The 22,308-nt window shown below is 46.0% G+C and overlaps 1 protein-coding gene across 3 annotated transcripts in view; it reads right to left on the reverse strand.

Moving 5' to 3' along the window:
- Positions 1 to 1,201: 1,201 nt before the first annotated feature.
- The window catches only part of NCOA6 (nuclear receptor coactivator 6), a 96,857-nt gene continuing 75,750 nt past the window's right edge, over positions 1,202 to 22,308 (reverse strand). For 2 of the 3 annotated variants that reach the window (XM_075349948.1, XM_075349949.1), the window contains 6 exons: positions 13,343 to 13,452; positions 10,294 to 12,978; positions 7,732 to 7,800; positions 7,297 to 7,324; positions 3,630 to 3,763; positions 1,202 to 3,054 (listed from right to left, as the gene is read on the reverse strand). In XM_075349948.1, the coding sequence (XP_075206063.1) occupies positions 3,008 to 3,054; positions 3,630 to 3,763; positions 7,297 to 7,324; positions 7,732 to 7,800; positions 10,294 to 12,978; positions 13,343 to 13,452 (3,073 nt within the window). In that variant the 3' untranslated portion in view covers positions 1,202 to 3,007. The remainder of the gene's footprint in view (positions 3,055 to 3,629; positions 3,764 to 7,296; positions 7,325 to 7,731; positions 7,801 to 10,293; positions 12,979 to 13,342; positions 13,453 to 22,308) is intronic. The other variant, XM_075349950.1, reaches the window with a different exon arrangement.

Here is a 22,308-nt window from a genome sequence, read left to right on the forward strand (position 1 = left end):
TGATTGACGTGTGCACCACTCTCCTAATGTCCGGGCGGGTTATGCACGTGTATCCCCGTTCCCCCGCCGCCTGTTCCTCCCTCTCTCTGGTTGTTTGCAAATTTCTCTCTTCAGAAACATGGTGTCGGAGTTGGCACCTGCGCATGGCGCTTATCTCCGGCGCCATGTTTCTGAAGCCCGCAGTAGCTAGTATTACCTGCAGCTAAGATATCTTGCCGTCCCAGGACACCGTGCCAGCACAGCAGCCGCCTAGGACACCGGGACGCCACAGGAAAAAGCTGACAGCAGCCTGCCAGCAACATCGGGGGTCAGGTGAGGTAAGTTCACAATGGACTCACATGACCCAGTGACGGCAGTGCTGCGTGACCCGGTCACGGTGTCCTGGGGCGGCACGATATTGTAGCTGCAGGTAATACTAGCTACTGCGGGCTTCAGAAACATGGCGCCGGAGATAAGCGCTATGTTCAGGTGGATTTCACAGCCTAAACAACCGAGCTGCACTCTAATGGTATGTACACACTGTGCCTCATAGTGCCAGTACTGCACTGGCTGCACCTTATACATGAAAATCCTGATGTTTGGTTCCCTTTAAGGCAGAAAGACCCACAGACAATTTGCCCTGGTTCACTCCTAATCTGTATCGCAAGACAGAGAGGCCCATTTTTTTTTTTCATTTTCAGATCCTGTAAGGTCAGGCAATATGAATCATGGGAAAATGGGCCACTCGAAAGGTAAATGAAGCACGACATGTTCAACAAATAAATCTGAGTCCTTATTTCATGTCAGTATTTTTTTTCATGTCCGAAAGCAAATTAACCATTTATCTGTTTTTTGTCTGTGTGTCCACTTTTGTAATCTGTATATCATCCATTTTCTAGTATGCAGAGGAAAAACTCAGAATGGAGAGATTTGTCAATTAAAGCAGACCTTTCACCAAATGTTCATGTTGAACTGGACACGCGATGTAATAGTGGCTGCAAAGCGGAATGAAAATTTATTTTAATTTCCGTTGTGGAGCTAGACAGTTTTCACTGGGGACGTCTCATTTTTCTCCCTGTATGATGCGGACCAATCAAACAGGCAGCAACACACAATGGAAAAAAGAACACGCCCCCACCATACTAAGTGTGCTGTCGGTGAGATGGCTATATACCAAACATGTATAGATTCTATTCCAGTCACACAAACCAGAAGTCACACGTTTCTCAATAAGAAAAAAAAAACATTTAATTTTAAAACATTGACATATTTGTTACAAACGTTTCCACTGGTCCAATTCTACAACAAATTAACCATATGATTATTAAAACTATTTACAACATTTCAGTTTGCTAGCTGATGCATAATTATTCTGCTATATAAATACAGTACTCTGACAACACAAAATAGGTCACGTTTTCACTGCTGTAAATAGCGCGGGAGGGACAACCATTCGTTTTCTGTGCTCACAGATCACCTTTGCTATATACACAATATTGCAGCTATGTACAGCCTGCGGCTCTCCTAGTAGCGGCCTCAGGGTATGCTGGGCGTTGCACCTTCACAAGAATTGGAGAGCCATGGATAGAAATGCATGTTATATGATCCAAACCAAAAGAGACTAGTTTGATAAAATTAGTTGTACCACTGTAGTAGAGATGCAACAATGCCTCACACCTCGGGGTCTTACTGAACAACTGGCCTACCCTATCAGGACTCAGCTTAAAATTGCACGGTGACGGTGTGCTATGGGCAACAAGCCTAGTTATTCTATTAGACAGTATAGATCGATGGATTCACTTTAAGGGGCAATGAACCAACTATTCGGAGGCCATATACCAATTCTGGGTGTGTGTTGTGACACGTCGTCTGATACGAGAGGTATGAAACAGGGGGGGTTTCACAATGAATCCATTTGTGTGACTGCCCTACAAGCAAAGTGCATAAATACATCACTATTAGAGGCTGATGATCCATGCCGACCTTTCTGCATGCTCACAAATTTACAATAGGATTATTCCTGAAAGGATTAGCTCTGTACAAGGGGATTAATAAACTTGTATGGGGATGTTACTGCTGGTACCCAGCAATTATTGATATATTGTCCTTGCAATGAGCCACACAGGACGAATCTCTAGAAGGGATTCTACCACTATGAACATTCACGGCATATACATTTCATGTGGCATAGAAGTCTGATCTGACGATGTTAGGGACCCCTAGAAATCTTAGGAGTGGTAGCATCTGACCCCTTTTTCCCCACGGATGCAGCTATTCTTCATTAAAATCTAGGGAGAAATTAAAACAGGCAAATACATGGGCTTGTCTATTTTAGCTGAAAAGTGATGCATGAAAAACTTTCTACCAGTTACTTGAGAAAAGTCGGCTAGACTTGGCCATCACTTATGACACATTTAAAGGGTTATTTTCATCTTAAATACGTAAAATCCCTTTAGTTAATATGCCAGATATTTAACCCCTTATTTCGATGCTATGCTGTAAACTGTTGATGTGGTGCGCACAATTCTTTTAAGCATAGGTGTCATTTATACACAAGACTGCAAAGACATTTCATTAAATAGGCTACAATGGATCACAGGGATTTAAAAGCTGCTTGATGTTAGGATGAGGCTGAATACCACAGAGGCAGCCATATCTGTACGATTATGGCTCAATAAAAGGTTACAAACACTTTGCAACTCATTCTAATAGTTGGAAGCACTTTTCCAATTCTGATCAGATGCTATCTAATGATCATGGGCCCCACTGCCCTCTAGTGGTACAGAACAAAAATGTATATGACAAGTCCAAATAAAATTAGGTAGCGTAACTTGGTTCATTTAAACAAAGGAAAAGGATTCTTCACAGAAGCAGGAAAAAAAAAGTCATAAAAACTGATGAGAACTGTACAAGCATATTCACCTCCAGTCGATAAAAAAATAGATATATCACAGCTCACGAACATATACATATCTGTCAGCAGATTTGTATAAAAAAGGGAGAAAAATAGGAGACATGAAAACAAATTTTACTTGGACTTCCTCCGTTTGGGTTGAGGGGGGCTGGCTCCAGATTCTGCAAGGAACACAAAAATGAAGAAATAAAAGGTTAAATAAAGATTGTTGAGCAAATCCACTGTTATGGCATCGTGTTCGTAAGGAGATTACGGTACAGATTTACACAAGAGCACTGATAGGCCACAGGATTAAAAGTCCTGGTTCACAGTGAGCCACACTTCTGTTACGCTCAGGTGCACTGTCTGGAAATACAGTAGAAAGGTCATCAATATGAGATTGGTGGTGGTCCGATACCTGGCACCTCCATAATCAGCTGATATCTGCTCCGGCAGTGGCTACTAAACAATGTTTTAGGCTTTGCTGTTCCGCTCTGTACACTTCTTGAACCCGGCGGCTGGCAGACCAGATATCTGCTGATGGGTAGAGGAGCAGAGTGTTGAACCCCCCTCTGATCTGAAGCTGATCACCTATTCTACGAACAAGTCATTAACATGGAAGTTCTGAAGTAAGAAAACCCATTGATGCCTCCACACTGTAAAAGCCACTGATAATACACAACCGTTTATACATGCTGGACCCACATCTGCTCAGTCATATACATCTACAGTTTATCACTTGGCTGCCTTTCTTCACCTTTCGAGCTGGATGCAGAGCTGGGACGTGCTGAACGCTTTCGCTGCCCACTTTCCATATTATCTTGGGGCACAGGAAACTCCTCTGCTCTTGAGTTTCTTCGGCTTGGAGGCCGTGAATGCTCAGCTGGTTCACTATAGAGGAAAAATGATGCAAGACCTATTAGGAAGTCAAGATCTGAAAGCCTTGAAGTTGCCACTATATGTCTTATGCATTATAGTAATACATGTAATACCATGCATTGTCTATGCAGGAAGGTTTGTCACAATGTGTAACCTGTGACTTCCTCAATGTCATGTACTGCAGATAGTAATACAACATTTGCCCCTCTTACTATACTCAAAACCCCTATGCCGGTCTACTCTAAGCCTCCCCATGGTGGCTGATACAGCTGCATCTCAATAAATTAGAATATCATCAAAAAATTAATTTATTTCAGTAATTCAATACAAAAAGGGGAACACATATATTCTATAGAGTCATTACACACAGAGTGATCTATTTCATGTGTTTATTTCTGTTAATGATGAAGATTATGGCTTCCAGCCAATGAAAACCCAAAAGTCATTATCTCAGAAAATTATATAAGACCAACTGACAAAATGATCTTAAATTCAGAAATATTGGCGCCTACTGAAAAGTATGTACAGTAAATGCACTCTATACTTGGTCGGGGCTCCTTTTGCATGAATTACTGCATCAATGTGGCGTGGCATGGAGGCGATCAGCCTGTGGCACTGCTGAGGTGTTATGGAAACCCAGGTTGCTTTGATAGCAGCCTTCAGCTCATCAGCATTGTTGGGTCTGGTGTCTCATCTTCCTCTTGACAATAACCCATAGATTCTCTATGGGGTTTAGGTCAGGCGAGTTTGCTGGCCAATCAACAGAGTGATACTGTGGTTATTAAACCAGGTATTGGTACTTTTGGCAGTGTGGGCAGGTGCCAAGTCATGCTGGAAAATGAAATTTACATCTCCAAAAAGCTTGTCTGCAGAGGGAAGCATGAAGTGCTCTAAAATTTCCTGGTAGGCAACTGCGCTGACTTTGGTCTTGATAAAACACAGTGGACCTACACCAGCAGATGACATGACTCCCCAAACCATCACTGATTGTGGAAACTTCACTCTAGACGTCAAGCAGCTTGGATTGTGGCCTCTCCACTCTTCCTCCAGACTCTGGGACCGCGATTTCCAAATGAAATGCAAAATTTACTTTCATCTGAAAACACCTTGGACCACAGACCAACAGTCCAGTTCTTTTTCTCCTTGGCCCAGAGAAGACGCTTCTGGTGTTATCTATTGGTTATGAGTGACTTGACACAAGGAATGCGACACTTGTAGCCCATGTCCTGAATATGTCTGTGTGTGGTGCCTCTTGAAGCACTGACTCCAGCAGCAGTCCACTCCTTGTGAATCTCCCCCAAATATTTGAATGGCCTTTTCTTAACAATCCTATCAAGGCTGTGATTATCCCGGTTGCTTGTGCACCTTTTTCTATCACACTTTTTTCTTCCACTCAACCCTCCACTAATATGCTTGGATACAGCATTCTGAACAGCCAGCTTCTTTAGCAATGACCCTTTGTGGCTTACCCTCCTTGTGGAGTGTGTCAATCACTGCCTTCTGGACAGCTGTCAAGTCAGCAATCTTCCCCATGATTGTGTAGCCTACAGAACCAGACTAAAGGCTACTTTACACACTGCGATATCGGTCCCTCGGCCCCCATCTGTTGCGCGACACGGGCATATCGTTGCCCGTGCCGCACAACATCGCCCACAGCCGTCACACATACTTACCTGTCCGGCGACGTCGCTGTGACGGGCGAACCGCCTCCTTTCTAAGGGGGCGGTCCGTGCGGCGTCACAGCGACGTCACTGAAACGTCACTGAACCGCCGCCCAATAGCAGCGGAGGGGCGGAGATGAGCGGGACGTAACATCCCGCCCACCTCCTTCCTTCCGCATAGCGGCCGGGAGGCAGGTAAAGGGAGCTTCCTCGCTCCTGCGGCGTCACACGCAGCGATGTGTGCTGCCGCAGGAACGAGGAACAACCTCGTTACTGCTGTAGTAACGAGATTTGAGAATGGACCCCCGTGTCGCCGATTAGCGATTTTGCACGTTTTTGCAACGATGCAAAATCGCTAATCGATGTCACACACAACGGCATCGCTAATGCGGCCGGAAGTGCGTCACGAATTCCGTGACCCCAACGACTCCGCATTAGCGATGTCGTAGCGTGTAAAGCCCGCTTAAGGGACCATTTTAAACGCTTAAGAAGCCTTTGCAGGTGTTTTGTGGTAATTCTAATTTTCTAAGATAATGACTTTTGGGCTTTCATTGGCTGTAAGTCATTATCATCAACATTAACAGAAATAAACAGTTGAAATAGATCACTCTGTGTGTAATGACTATATAATATACGTGATTCCCTTTTTGTATTGAAATAAATTAACTTTTTGATTATATTCTAATTTATTGAGATGCACCTGTATGTACACAATATCAAAGAAATGTAAGAGTGCTATGAATAAAGTAAAGAAGTATGCTATAAAAATGTGAGGATACAGGCAGTTGGCACATTGCTTCTTTCTGGAGACCTGAGAACATAAGGCTATGTGCCCACGCTGCGGAAAATGCGCGGATTTTTCAGAAATCTGCAGCACAGCTCATCCCCAGCCATTTCTATGGCATTTGGGAAATGCTGTGCCCACGCTGCGGATTTTTCCGCAGCGGAAATCGTGCGGATTTTCGTGCGGAAAAATCTTCAGCATGTCAATTATTGTTGCGGATTTCTCCGCAGGGTCCCATATACTTACCTGCCTTGATAGAGACCCGAGTCACTTCTCCGTCTGGTGTACTGCAGCGCGGTGGATCCAGCCAGGTACAGGAAGGAAGAGGTGGGCGGGGCCTGCACGAGCTCCGGTCATGTGACAGCCGGAGCTAGTTCAGGCCCGCCCACCTCCAGCACAGTGAACCAGACGCTGCCTGACAGTGACCCGGCCGCCGGAAAGCGAGGTGCTGCATGATGGAGGTAAGTATGAGCACCCCGATCACTGCAGCACTTGTTCTGCATTGAGGATGCAGTGCCGAAGCCATGGTACTGTATCCTCAAGGCAGAATGTCCGCACCATATCCGGAGGACATTCCGCAGCATGGAAACAGACAGAAGTTGTGGTGCGGTTTCCTGGGAGCACCTGCGGAATGTCTTGCGGATATATCCGCAGGACAATGTCCCCGTGGGCACATAGCCCAAGGGTTCTGCATACGTCCACTGTGATTATAGCATGTCTATTTTCAACCTAATCCCTTGGAACACTGGATTGCACATGGACAACTCATGAGTGTCAAGTGAGGAAAAAATCATCCCACTTTTCTGAATGAGACCAATTTTTTTATCTGCTCGTGTGACCTCAGCCTAATATACACAAGCTGCTTCAAAAACCAATGACCATGATCTCCCTCCATCGACCACACGTAAGCACCACTAGGACTTGCACTTACTTCGGAATTACTCCGACAAACCCCCTCCCCCTCCTACTTGGTACTGCAGCCGTTGTCAGTGGAGAGAACTAACTATTGATTTCTATGGGAGTTCTGTATACATACACATTTATAGCATAAGAGAAGAATACTCCTTTTAAAGAAATATGCACAAGCACAGTGCACTCACCTTTCCACTGTATCTTGTGATTCTGGATCTAAAAGAAAAAACAAAAATTATATCTCATTACATTTATTTTCTTCTGTGGTCACAGATCTGTTATGTAGAAGATCTACCCCGTGCAAACTACATGGAATCTATGCACGATTACCACACTCTGAGACCTGCTGTGGATGGCAAAGGACAATGGCCAGGGGAAGGAATATGAATGGAGACTGTCCCAGACAATATGAAGAAGGAAATGTACTACATTTAGATAACTGCTGTTCAGATGCCTGTGCTAATAGGAGGGATAAGCGGCTGCCAGTACTGTTCATCTCAGAGAGGTACAAAATGAAATTGCCTGGAAACATCACACATTCATGATGGTATTCATACATGATGCCCATTCAATGTGTGATACCGCACCTTCATGGCAGGGAAAAGCGTTACATGACATCTTACCTACAGTATCTGGAACAGTTTGCTTGTCACTGACTGTTCCTTCCTCCTGCCCAGTGTTCTCAGAAGGAGCTTTGTCAAGGGAAGGTTAACAAAGAGAAGAAAGGTATTGAAAGCAGAGAAGCCACAAAATGGACTTTCATCAATATCCAAAAACAAGAGCATGATGGCCATGTCCACTCAGCAGACGTCAACCAAAAGTAGCAAGGGGAGTACCAAGCATAGAGGCAAGAGGGAGGAGGGTGCAGCCGTGCCGTGATTTTACAGTCGGGATGGAAGAGTCTTTGCCAATATAATTAGACTTTTAGGAAGGAAGAAAGGACAACTATGAGGAGAACACATGGGCGTGTATGTAAGCAGTGCTTCTAGCCATCAGAAATATGGAATACAGAGCCATGGGTCATCAGGTTAACAAATCTTAATTCACCACTCATCACTGAACAGGTCCGAGAGGCGATTATGTGGTCCAACAATGGGCAGGGGTCTTACCACCCACTGTCACTATAAATACAGCCATCTAAAATCCTGCATCATACACATGCAATTAGTCTATTGATGTATATCTTCCCCTTCTTGTATACACGATGGTCATATAAATCTTGCAAATTATATTAGCTCAGTGAGTATATCGATAACATATAGATCTAAGACGAGTGTCTCATAATTAACCTTGTACTATTAATAGGTGGCAGTAGAATTCAAGTTGTCTTCCTCTCCTCTCCTCTCCTCCATGAGGAGCATTGCATGGCGTATAGGGTAAGTCTCCTCATACTGGCAAGCCACTCTCCATAACGAGAAACCTTACCGCTTTCATCCCATTATTAGTTGCTGACATAGCCAAATCAGATCTTATACTTTGCACAGACGAGGGATAATACCCCGAAAAACGGTGTCTGTAAATTGAGACTCTGGTTTGGCTTATATCCTGTCATATGGCAAGGCTCATTAAAAAGGTGAATATTGACTTTTAGGATTATTATATCCAAGAGGTGGCACTAGAATGCTAGGCCTCATCCTTCATGAAGCGACAATTTGCATATTAAATTTCCCAGAGGAACATGCAAGGCTTTTGAGTCTCCTCATACTGGCATGCCAAACTTGGCATGTCACCATCTACAAGGAGATACCTTACCCATAATTAAACTTGATCAGTAGTTCACAGCATAGAGGGGAGGTCTCATGAAGACCATGCCTATTCTCAAAGAAGTCAATATAGTGTGGTGATCCGATAGTTGCAGGTCTGGTTTCCCTCACCAATGTCAGCCATATGTTTTTCTGCTGAAGGGGGAATGTCGCATTACATTGTCATTCTGCTAAATGGTCGTTTATTAAATGCAGTGCTAGATCCACAAGAGCAGTTCTTTGCTCCGGCACATGCAGAATGATTTCAAGGTAGGGTGCCCCCTTTATGACACCCGTTTACCATCATAAAAAAAATCCTTTAATTGTACCGTTTAATAGAAGACCAGGGACTAGATTCCCCTGTGCCACTTCACCAGTACAACCTCAGTAAGAAGATTGTATGGAGGCTGGTGAGAAGGGCCGGAAAACTAATGTCCCTCGTATTAATGATTGAGATCTAGGTATTAAATGCCCCCATGCACATTAGATAGGAAATGGCCGACAACTATAAGCAACCCCCCTCACTCACCCCAGCATGGCAGAGCATTCCTACCATCTCACTGAAGCATCACAGTGCTGGGGTCCTGGGTTCAAATCCCACCAAGGACAACATCTGCAAGGAGTTTGTATGTTCTCCCCGTGTTTGCGTGGGTTTCCTCCCACACATCCAAAGACAGACTGATGGGGACTAGATTGTGAGCCCCAATGGGGATAGCGATGATCACATCTGTAAAGCGCTGTGGTATTAATAGCGTTATATAAAAGGGAGTAAAATAAATAAATCGAGCCACTAATAGACTCCTCTAAGCACCGGCTCATCTCCACGCATAACTAAAGCCTGAAATTCCAATGTGCTAGTTCTTCTCTTCCCTGACATCATCTGTAGGAAGAGCCTAAAGTCCGCCATACACCTTAGACTGACTGTTGATATCAGGCCTTTAGTCCTGTAATTAGGTGATCCATTATTTTAGGAAAACCCCATAAATTGAATAACCAAATATAACAAAAGTTTAAGCATTGTGGTCTTAAAAGTTGGGAGTTACAATTTTTTCAACATACTTTCTTTCAGCATTTCCTTGTGGTCTTTAAGACATCTGCTTGCAGTCACTTACCATTATTAATCCAGAGTCCCAGTCATGTGAAGGACATATAGGTGCACAGCTCATTACAGTAAAGGTACAATCCTCCGAGCTATGTCTTTTCAGTGAGCCCTGCACCTGTGTGTCCATGACATGACCTGGACAGATCGGCATCCTCTAGGAGTAAAGAATGATGGGTATTGAATAACTGCAAGCTGAGATCTTAAAAATGGTGGAAAATCTTTTTTGATGAAACCACAGTACTCTATAAACTTGTTTACCTTTATAACACTCAGTCTGAATGCAGAGCTAGAGTTATAGAGGTAGAATAAATTATACATCATGACATTTACATAAAATATACCTGTTTCCAAGATCTGTTCAGGAACGGTTTCATCAAAGGTAGTGCTGATCCGTTCTGCTAATGAGGCTTCGTTGGGTTTATCAGCCAATAATAAAGGATCAGAAGGATAAGACAGTAGGTCGACAGGAGTATTTACTATAGGATCCAGGGAAAGCGTGGAAGTACTACTGGTCTCAGAGGAAATATGGCCGCCTTGTGGTGTGCTTCCTCCTGGCGCACTTACGGAGATGCCATTTGTATCAGAGCATTCAGGAACTGAGCCGGGCACATCAGGGTTGTCATGCTTTTCTGCTTTGGTATTTACTACAGAGGGGGCAGTTATGGAGTTGCTTGTAGAAGTCTCCGAGGTGTTGTCCAGTGTTGGTGGTGACATAGATTGTGACGGTGCAGGAGAACATAATTCTGGAGATTTTCCCAGCTGGGAGCTGCTATCTTCTGAGCTGCTTTGCATAGGAGGTGGTAATGGCAAAGGAGATGACTGGGTAGGTGTAAATTGGGGTGCGTTTTGCACTGGGCCTTGTAGAGTGGTAGGAAGGCTAGAGCCACTGTTGGTAGGAGCAGGTGGTCCAGGAAACTGAATATTTTGTGAAATATGCAAAGGACCCACAACAGCAACAGACTGAGGCATCAGATTAGGGCTGGAAGTAGGTATATTACTCTGTTGAGATCCTTTCATAACTTGAATGATGGAGGAAGAATTAAAAAAGACTGGAGTGATAAATTGTGGGCGACTACTTGCCTGGACAGAGGCCTGACCTTCAGATACAATAACCTTATTACCCACATTTGGCATAGTAACCACAGTTGGCATCAAAGTGGACTGCAGATGAGAAGCCATGGGGGCAGATACACTTGCAGAGGTGGTGATAGGATTTGATGTCACAAAGACCGTAATCTGACTTGGAGGCAAACCACTGGAAACATTTGTTGAACCAGTAGGCCTCTTCAGCGATGTGCCGGGGAGGGTCAGTTGTACATTTGCACTAGGCTCTGCTGTATCTAACCTTGACTGAGTGGAATTTGGTTCTGTGAACTGTTGCGAGTTGGTTATGCAAAGAGTTTCTTTATTTATTGCATCTCCTGGTAAAACAGCACCCTCTATTTTTGTCTCCTCTGTAGGCATCTGCATGAGTGATGTTTCAGAAGCCATATTTGGAAGCTTCATATTTACATTGGGGGCATTTGAATGGTCAAGTAATTGACTTAATGATGTAGGGGCATCTCTCATGGCTGGAGAAATGGCTGCCAAGTCCTCACCACTTGGAGGCTTTGGAACGTCTGTATACAGTGTGTCTTTCTTAGGAAGCTCTTCTGGAGAAGCCATCCTAATGTGTTGGTGCACACTTGCTTTAAAATCTGCTGTGGTGTGTTCTTTAGGAACCATCTGAATAGAGAGTGTGTCATTCTCTGGAATCAAACTTGGATTATCTTTAATCTCCTCAGTAATTGCAGCAGTACTTGGCATAGAAATAGGAGGATATTGTCCAATTGTAGGTGCTATAGTCAGGTTTTGCCCTGACACTTGGTTGGTCACCATGTTCCTTTGCATTTCCATGTTATGTAGAACACCAGGGGTTTGTGGTCCTCCCAGCATCATTTTTGCAGTCTTGGAATTTTGCCTACCAGGGCTCGGTGTTGTCTTGCGACTTGATGCAGGGCTTGAGCGCCTGCTGTTGCTTGGACTTGCTCGCTTGTTACCACCAGCATTTGGTGGTTTTCCTGAACCATTATCCATCTTGTTCACATGTGTACCAAAAGGTTGACTGTTTACAGTTAAACCAGGAGGAGCCTGTCCTATGGCTTTTAGGGTAGTTGGATTCAAACCTTGCTGATCAAAGCCCCGAGTTAATGTAGGTCTCGGAGGTAATGGAATATTAATCTGAGGAGGGAAGAGACCCGCTATAGATGCATTTAGTCGTTCTGGAGAAAGGCTAATCTCCGAAGGTTCTGTGCTAGGAGGGCGGTTATTAGGAGTCTGAGGGTAATAAGGTCTAGGGCTTGCTCTATTGGGGGTCTTAGGCCTTGATGACTGTGATGGGGTCTGAACACTTTGGTAATGGTGTCCATGAGATCCCGCCATAGTGTTGGAGTGCTGTTGTTGTGGACTTGTACCTTGTCCAAGAGAGAGAGAGGAAGCAACTCCTGACTTATTGCCAGACATCATCATTGGATTTTGAGAGAGAAGCAAGTGTGGTGCCATGCTGCCTTGGGGTCCAGAGGCTGTGGGGAGGTCAGGAATGTCAGGAAGAGGAGCTGCTGAGGGTCCATCACCCAGAGGTGATCCAGATTGATTCTGCCCAGTATCCGGGAATCCCATCTTTCTACCATTGTTTCCTAATGATGCATTGGACACCATGGACATCCTCGGCTTGTCTGGAGAAGGTGGTATAGAACCAGAGCCCTGTAAATTTACCAAAACAGACAAGTTACCACCTTGCTGCATGGGCATCCTCTGTGAATCACAGTTCATAGATGCCCGGGGGTTGAAGACATTTTGCTGTAAGGGTAGCTTTATTGGTTTTTGGTCTTGTTGTTGTTGTTGCTGCTGCTGTTGCTGCATCATCAACATCATCATCATTTGTTGTGGAGGAGTCTGTCCGCTTTGACCCTGTTGCTGTCCCAGCTGCATTAACTGAGGCGGAATCTGCTGAAGCTGTCTTTGCTCAATTCCCTGTGCTGGATAACCTGGAACAAGATTGTAAGAATATAACAATGTTGTGAAAAGATAATTAATGAGGTTATCTAGCCACATTCATGCCACAGATGAGAAGGAACACAAAGTTATGGAATTGCTTATCCGAGACACATATTGAAGAGGGAACACAGATTTTCTCTTGAACCCATTTCCAGCACTGAAGGAATGTGGAGCTTGGCTGGGTGTTTCTGACGCAAGTTTTTGCAAAGAATGGCATCTCAGCACACAATCAATAATCAAGAATTATTTTCAATTGTCTGAAAGTTACCCGCCACAAATAGAAGCTAACCAAAACTGCTAGCAATGGAGCACCGGTTACAACACTATCTTAGTAGCCCTTACAGCTCTGCTTACCAGATGGCCTGTTCGCAAAATCTGAAAGCTTCTGCCCGGTCTCTAGGTTTCCCAGTTGGTCACCGACTATTCCAGTCTGATCAGAGTCCTCCATACGAGTCTCGCTGGTGCTGATGATAAAAACATGTTTTGACAATTGGCTCTTTTTTTAAAAAAAAAACATATATACATATACAGATATATCAATATACACAACCTAAGGCAATATTAGGAAATTCTCTGGTGATAAAACTTTGAGGTTGGATCAGTGGTTTATATTGTAATTCAGACCCAAAATTAGGAGATAAAAAAATAAAAAGCTATAAAACAAAAATAAAATACATCTAAATGAATGCTAGTAAATATGTGGTCAATAGCTTTATTACTTGCATGTTAAAGACAACTAGTTCAGGACAACTAAACTATCAGCATGTAGTTCTTCATCTGAGATGTTCCAATCATGCCCATGCCAGAACAGTCTTTTTCGGCATTAGGTTCTAAAGAAATTTGAACAATACTGACAAGAGGCCGGGAGAAACATTTAGTGGCAGCATTTCATTGTCCGTGCAGTTCCATTAAAAGGTGATGTCAATTTTATGCCTCTTTTTTCTAAGAGTAACCCACTTCAGGAAATGCCGACTTTTTTTGCAGCATATTTAAAACACTCCAGAAAGTGCCACGTCTTCTGTGTCTCTTTTTGAAATCCCCATAAGACCACATTATTTAGTTTGTAGTATCTTCCAAGTGGAACACACCAGAAGAATGGTTAGGTCACTTATTTTAACCATTTTGTGTCTTTTGAAACCATAATTGGTGAAAAGACGATCAACAGACTGAACATATGCACAGGAAGTCTCAGAGTGGACCAGCCTGAAGAAGACATTGTGTGCACATACCAGAATATACTAATGAATACAAATTAGGGTATCAATTTGAGGCACTTAAGGGTGCTTTACACATTGCGACATCGCTCACGTCGTTCCAGCGATATGTGGTGATCGTTGACGTAGCGAACATTATCGCTACGGCAGCGTCATACGCACATACCTGTTCAGCGACGTCGCTGTGACCGCCGAACAATCCCTCCTTCAAGGGGAGGTGCGTTCGCCGTCATAGCGACGTCACTAAGCGGCCGGCCAATAGAAGTGGAGGGGCGGAGATGAGAGGGACGTAACATCCCGCCCACCTCCTTCCTTCCACATTGCCAGTGGACGCAGGTAAGGAGATGTTCGTTGCTCCTGCGGTGTCACACATAGCGATGTGTGCTGCCGCAGGAACGACGAACAACATCGTACCTGTGGCAGCAGCGATATTAAGGAAAGGAGCGACGTGTCAACGATCACAGTTTTTGAACGATTTTGCGATCATTGCTCCTTGGTGTCACTCGCTGCGATGTCGCTACCGGTGCTGAATGTGAGTCACTAACGACGTGAGCCCGACGATATATCAGTAGCGATGTCGCAGCGTGTAAAGCACCCTTTAGGCTACATGCGCAAGTTGCCTTTTTTTGGCGTTTTTGTCTCGTTTTTTGGCTGCAGTTTTGTTGTCAGAACTTTCTGACATCTGTCTTCCCAGCAAAGTCTATGAGAAGTCAGATTTGCTATGCGCACATTGCAGTTTGTCAGCGTTTTTTTGTCAGAAGTTTATGACAAAAAAGATGCAGCATGTTCATTCTTTCTTGCGTTTTTGTCTACATTTGTCACCCATTAAAATCAATGAGGGTATCAAAAACGCAAGGAAAAATGCATGCTATCAAATTGTTGCGTATGGCATGTACCGTATATGCCGGCGTATAAGACGACTGGGCGTATAAGACGACCCCCAACTTCTGCCCTAAAAATATAGAATTTGGGATATACTCACTGTATAAGACTACCCCGCTCCCAAATGAAAAAAAGTCTGCTTTGATTGCAACATGTTAATTTTAATTCCGCGAGAGCCGTACAATATGTTTTTAAAGGGCCATTGACAGATCAATCGCTCCAATGTTCACTTAGTACAGCAAGGAATGCTCCTCCCTGCTGTATAAAGCCACAACTGGACTGAAACAATGGTACTACACTCTGCTACAAACAGACACACACAACTCTGCTACAAACAGACAAACACACACAACTCTGCTACATACAGACAAACACACACAACTCTGCTACATGCAGACAAACACACAACTCTGCTACATGCAGACAAACACATACAACTCTGCTACATACAGACAAACACATACAACTCTGCTACATACAGACAAACACATACAACTCTGCTACATACAGACAAACACATACAACTCTGCTACATACAGACAAACACGTACAACTCTGCTACATACAGACAAACACACACACACAACTCTGCTACATACAGACAAACACATACAACTCTGCTACATACAGACAAACACGTACAACTCTGCTACATACAAACAAACACACACAACTCTGCTACATACAGACAAACACATACAACTCTGCTACATACAGACAAACACATACAACTCTGCTACATACAGACAAACACATACAACTCTGCTACATACAGACAAACACGTACAACTCTGCTACATACAGACAAACACACACACACAACTCTGCTACATACAGACAAACACATACAACTCTGCTACATACAGACAAACACGTACAACTCTGCTACATACAGACAAACACGTACAACTCTGCTACATACAGACAAACACGTACAACTCTGCTACATACAGACAAACACATACAACTCTGCTACATACAGACAAACACATACAACTCTGCTACATACAGACAAATACACACAACTCTGCTGCTCTGTGGGGCCTGCACCCGCGGCTCGGCGGGGGGGGGGGGGATTGGCAGGGCATACATCTGGGGGGTTAGAAGCAGCTCACCGGGGCCCATAATGGGCACAAGTCCCCCTGTGTTAGATATCTCCCCCATAGTGCTGCCCATGGCCCCTATATAGATCGCACAAGTCCCCCTGTGTTAGATATCGCCCCCATAGTGCTGCCCATGGCCCCTATATAGATCGCACAAGTCCCCCTGTGTCAGATATCACCCCCATAGTGCTGCCCATGGCCCCTATATAGATCGCACAAGTCCCCCTGTGTCAGATATCGCCCCCATAGTGCTGCCCATGGCCCCTATAGATCGCACAAGTCCCCCTGTGTCAGATATGGCCCCTAGGCTGCTGCCCATAGTAAAATAAAACCCTCTTTCCTTACCTCCTCCAGCGCTGATCTCCCTCCTGTCTGGCTCCGTGCTTCTGTTCTTCCACTTCCTGGTTGTCAGTGCGGTCATGTGATCGGCACAGCAGCCTGAGCTCTCTGCCTGATCACAGTGGAAGCAGGGACACGGGGAGAAACGCTGCAGGGGTAAGCGCAGCAGCCTGGGGGCCAAATCTAACACGGGGGGGACATGTGCGATCACACTGGGACGCAGGCTCATATAATATGCACCGCTGCCCCAGCCCCTCACTGCGTGCGATTTCAGCACCATTGGAGATGGACAGCGGCTGTGCATATTATATGAGCGGGTGCAGGAGATCAAAGGATGCAGCCCGCAGTGTTCTCCTGTGCTCCAGAAGAGCTGCTGCCCCCACCTCCCCTGGACGCTGCACAGTGTACATACTACATACACACCACCCCCCCCCCCGTATATCCGGCGTATAAGACGACCCCCCACTGTAGCCATTATTTTAAGGGGGTAAAAAGTCGTCTTATACGCCAGTATATACGGTATTTTGCATGCGTTTTACCTGCGGTTTTGTAAAGAAAAACGCAGCTCACCGACTTAGTTCCAGAATGACAAAATCAATGCTGGAGTGATTTTGACATGACGGTGTCCCTGTGTCAGTGTCCGTGTCTGTCTCTCTTGCGCGCTCTCTCTTTCTCCTAAAGCAGTACATACTCACCAATCACCGGCTGTCACACTGCTCCCGCGCCTCTCATCTCCTTCTGGGGCTGCTCATTAGCCTCATATATATTGACTCTTCCCCCGACTGTGATTGGTTGCAGTCAGACAAGCCCCCATGCTGAGTGACAGGTGTCTGACTGCAACCAATCACAGCCGCCAGTGGGCGTGTCGACATCGTACAGTGCTGAAGAGAGTTGCTCTATTAGCGGTGGAGGACTCGAGCTGTGACAGCAAACACCTGAGTTACGGCACCACTGATTGCGCGGCTCACTTCAGTCACTCGGGTGGTTTGCTGTGACAGGCTCCAATGAGGGATCATAAAGTTAAAAAAAAGATTCTTGCCTGAACAATGACTGGTCCCAGCAAAAGTGACGCCCCCTATGACTGAAACCTTAGGTATGTACTGCATTCATCTAAGCACAAATAAAGTCTTTTAAGATAAATATATGAAATTTTTTTTAAAACCATGTTAGTGATGCACATTGTATCGTGTAAAACACATTGGCGGTGGTTTAATATAAAAAAACCCAACATGATAAATTCCCTTTAAGAATACATGATTGCTGCATTTTTGGTACCACACATTTATTGTTATTGTACCAAACTGATGGTAGTGGAAAGTGGAGGATGGTCATCAGCTCTCTGTTTCCCTTCTCCATTGCACTTACAAGAAGGGAATTTTGTTTACTTACCGTAAATTCCTTTTCTTCTAGCTCCAATTGGGAGACCCAGACAGTGGGTGTATAGCTACTGCCTCTGGAGGCCGCACAAAGAACTACACTTAAAAGTGTAAGGCCCCTCCCCTTCTGGCTATACACCCTCCCGTAGGAGTACGGATTCCTCAGTTTTAGTACCAAAGCAAGAAGGAGGAAAGCCAATAACAGTTTCAAAAACAAATTCAATCCGATAACAAGATCGGAGAACTTAAGAAACAACATGAACAACATGTGCACCCGAAAAACGAAACCCTAAGAACAAATAGGGCGGGTGCTGGGTCTCCCAATTGGAGCTAGAAGAAAAGGAATTTACGGTAAGTAAACAAAATTCCCTTCTTCTTTTTCGCTCCTAATTGGGAGACCCAGACAGTGGGACGTCCAAAAGCAGTCCCTGGGTGGGTAAAAAGATACCACATGAACGGGCTGTCAGACAGCCCTTTCCTACAGGTGGGCCACCGCCGCCTGAAGGACCTGTCTACCTAGGCTGGCATCTGCCGAAGCGTAGGTATGCACTTGATAGTGTTTGGTAAACGTGTGCAGACTCGACCAGGTAGCCGCCTGGCACACTTGCTGAGCCGTAGCCTGATGCCGCAATGCCCAGGACGCACCCACGGCTCTGGTAGAATGGGCCTTCAGTCCAGATGGAATCGGAAGCCCAGCAGAACGGTATGTGTGAAGAATTGGTTCCTTGATCCACCGCGCCAGGGTGGATTTGGAAGCTTGCGATCCCTTATGCTGACCAGCGACTAGGACAAAGAGCGCATCAGAACGGCGTAGAGACGCCGTGCGAGAAATGTAAATCCTGAGTGCTCTCACCAGGTCCAACAGATGTAAACCCTTTTCAAATTGGTGAACTGGATGCGGACACAAAGATGGCAAAGTGATATCCTGATTAAGATGAAAGGAAGAAACCACCTTGGGAGAAAACTCTGGAATTGGACGCAGTACTACCTTGTCTTGGTGAAACACCAGGAAGGGAGATTTGCAAGATAACGCCGCTAGCTCGGACACTCTTCGAAGAGACGTGACCGCCACAAGAAAAACTACTTTTTGTGAAAGCCGAGAAAGGGAAACCTCTTTCAAAGGCTCGAAAGGCGGCTTCTGGAGAGCAATGAGAACCTTGTTCAGATCCCAGGGTTCCAATGGCCGTCTGTAAGGAGGAACGATATGAGAAACTCCTTGGAGAAACGTGCGTACTTTAGAAAGCCGTGCCAAGCGCTTCTGAAAGAATACGGATAGCGCGGAGACTTGACCCTTAAGAGAGCTAAGCGACAAACCTTTTTCCAACCCAGACTGCAGGAAGGAAAGAAAAATTGGCAATGCAAATGGCCAGGGAGAAAACCCTTGAGCCAAGCACCAAGCTAAGAATATCTTCCACGTCCTGTGATAGATCTTAGCTGAGGATGGTTTTCTAGCCTGTCTCATTGTGGCAACAACTTCATGAGATAAACCTGAGGCCGCTAGGATCCAGGACTCAATGGCCACACAGTCAGGTTCAGGGCCGCAGAATTCAGATGGAAAAACGGCCCTTGAGACAGCAAATCTGGACGGTCTGGTAGTGCCCACGGTTGGCCTACCGTGAGATGCCACAGATCCGGGTACCACGACCTTCTTGGCCAGTCTGGAGCGACGAGGATGGCTCGATGGCAGTCGGACCTGATTTTCCGGAGAACTCTGGGTAACAATGCTAGAGGTGGGAACACATAGGGGAGTCGGAATTGCGACCAATCCTGAACCAAGGCGTCTGCCGCCAGCGCTCGGTGATCGTGAGACCGTGCCATGAAAACTGGGACCTTGTTGTTGTGCCGTGACGCCATCAGATCGACGTCCGGCGTCCCCCAGCGGCAACAGATCTGCTGAAACACTTCCGGGTGAAGGGACCATTCTCCTGCGTCCATGCCCTGGCGACTGAGAAAGTCTGCTTCCCAGTTTTCCACGCCTGGGATGTGAACTGCGGATATGGTGGACGCTCTGCTTTCCACCCACGTCAAAATCCGCCGGACTTCCTGAAAGGCTTGGCGACTGCGTGTTCCCCCTTGGTGGTTGATGTACGCCACCGCCGTGGAATTGTCCGACTGAATCCGAATCTGCTTGCCTTCCAGCCATTGTTGGAAGGCTCGCAGAGCAAGATAGATTGCTCTGATTTCCAGAACATTGATCTGCAGAGTGGACTCTTCCTGAGTCCACGTCCCCTGAGCCCTGTGGTGGAGAAACACCGCTCCCCACCCTGATAGGCTCGCATCCGTCGTGACCACTGCCCAGGACGGGGGAAGGAACGACTTTCCCTGTGACAATGAGGTGGGGAGAAGCCACCAACGCAGAGAGTCCTTGGCAGTCTGAGAGAGTGAGACAGTCCTGTCGAGGGACGTCGATTTCCCATCCCATTGGCGTAGAATGTCCCATTGTAGAGGGCGCAGATGAAACTGCGCGAACGGGACCGCTTCCATTGCTGCTACCATCTTCCCTAGGAAATGCATGAGGCGCCTCAGTGAGTGCGACTGGCTCTGAAGGAGAGATTGTACTCCTGTCCGTAGCGAACACTGCTTGTCCAGTGGAAGCTTCACTATCGCTGAGAGAGTATGAAACTCCATGCCAAGATAAGTCAGAGATTGGGTCGGGGTGAGATGAGACTTTGGAAAGTTGATAATCCACCCGAAACTCTGGAGAGTGTCTAGTGCCACCTTCAGACTGTGTTGGCATGCCTCTTGAGAGGGTGCCTTTATAAGCAGGTCGTCTAGATACGGGATGACCGAGTGACCCTGCGAGTGCAGAACAGCTACTACTGCTGCCATGACTTTGGTGAAGACCCGGGGGGCTGTTGCCAGACCGAAAGGTAACGCTACGAACTGCAGGTGTTCGTCGTGTATGACGAAGCGTAGGAAACGCTGATGCTCTGGCGCAATCGGCACGTGGAGATACGCATCTTTGATATCTATTGATGCTAGAAAATCTCCTTGGGACATTGAGGCTATGACGGAGCGTAGGGATTCCATCCGGAACCTCCTGACTTTTACGTGTCTGTTGAGCAACTTTAGATCCAGGACGGGTCGATACGATCCGTCCTTTTTTGGGACCACAAACAGATTGGAGTAAAAACCGTGACCTTGTTCCTGCAGAGGGACGGAGGTCACCACTCCTTCCGCCTTTAGAGCGGCCACCGCCTGCAACAGAGCATCGGCTCGGTCTGGTGGTGGAGAAGTTCTGAAGAAACGAGTTGGCGGACGAGAACTGAACTCTATCCTGTACCCGTGAGACAGAATATCCCTCACCCAACGGTCTTTGACGCGTGACAGCCAAATGTCGCCAAAGTGGGAAAGCCTCCCACCGACCGAGGGTGTGGGAATCGGAGACTGCAAGTCAGGAGGACGCCGTTTTGGCAACGGTTCCTCCGGCTGTCCTTTTTGGGCGTGACTGAGACCTCCAAGAATCTGAGCGTCTCTGGTCTTTTTGAGTCTTTTTTGACGAGGCGAATTGGGACCTGCCCGGTCCTCGAAAGGACCGATAACCAGACTGACCCTTCCTCTGTTGGGGTTTGTTTTGTCTGTGTTGCGGTAAGGATGAGTCCTTACCCTTGGAGTGTTTGATGATTTCATCCAAACGCTCTCCAAACAATCGGTCACGAGAAAAAGGCAAATTGGTTAAGCACTTCTTGGAATGAGAATCTGCTTTCCAATGTCTCAACCACAGGGCCCTACGCAAAACAACGGAGTTGGCTGACGCCACTGCCGTGCGGCTTGTAGCGTCAAGAACAGCATTAATTGCGTACGACGCGAATGCCGCCATTTGCGAGGTCAATGGTGCTACCTGCGGGGCAAATGCACGTGTGACTGAGTCGACTTGCACAAGCCCGGCTGAGATAGCTTGGAGTGCCCATACGGCAGCAAAAGATGGCGCTAACGACGCTCCAATCGCTTCATAGATGGATTTCAGCCAGAGCTCCATCTGCCTGTCAGTGGCATCTTTAAGTGCCGCTCCATCTTCAACTGCAACCAAAGATCTAGCTGCAAGCCTGGAAATTGGAGGATCCACTTTTGGACACTGGGTCCAACCCTTGACCACCTCAGGGGGAAAAGGATAGCGTGTATCTTTAAGCCGTTTAGAAAAACGCCTTTCCGGATAAGCGTGGGGTTTCTGGATTGCGTCTCTAAAGTCAGCGTGGTCCAGAAAAGTGCTTAATGTACGCTTAGGATATCTGAAATGGATTCTCTCGTGCTGCGAAGCTGACTCCTCCACAAGAGGAGCTGGTGGGGAAATATTTAACATCTTATTGATGGACGCTACAAGATCATTAACTATGGCGTCACCATCTGGTGTATCTAGATTGAGAGCGGTCCCAGGATCAGAATCTTGATCAGTTACGTCCGCCTCA

This window comes from Anomaloglossus baeobatrachus, chromosome 5 (genome assembly GCF_048569485.1).
Source record: "Anomaloglossus baeobatrachus isolate aAnoBae1 chromosome 5, aAnoBae1.hap1, whole genome shotgun sequence".
Classification (NCBI taxonomy): domain Eukaryota; kingdom Metazoa; phylum Chordata; class Amphibia; order Anura; family Aromobatidae; genus Anomaloglossus; species Anomaloglossus baeobatrachus.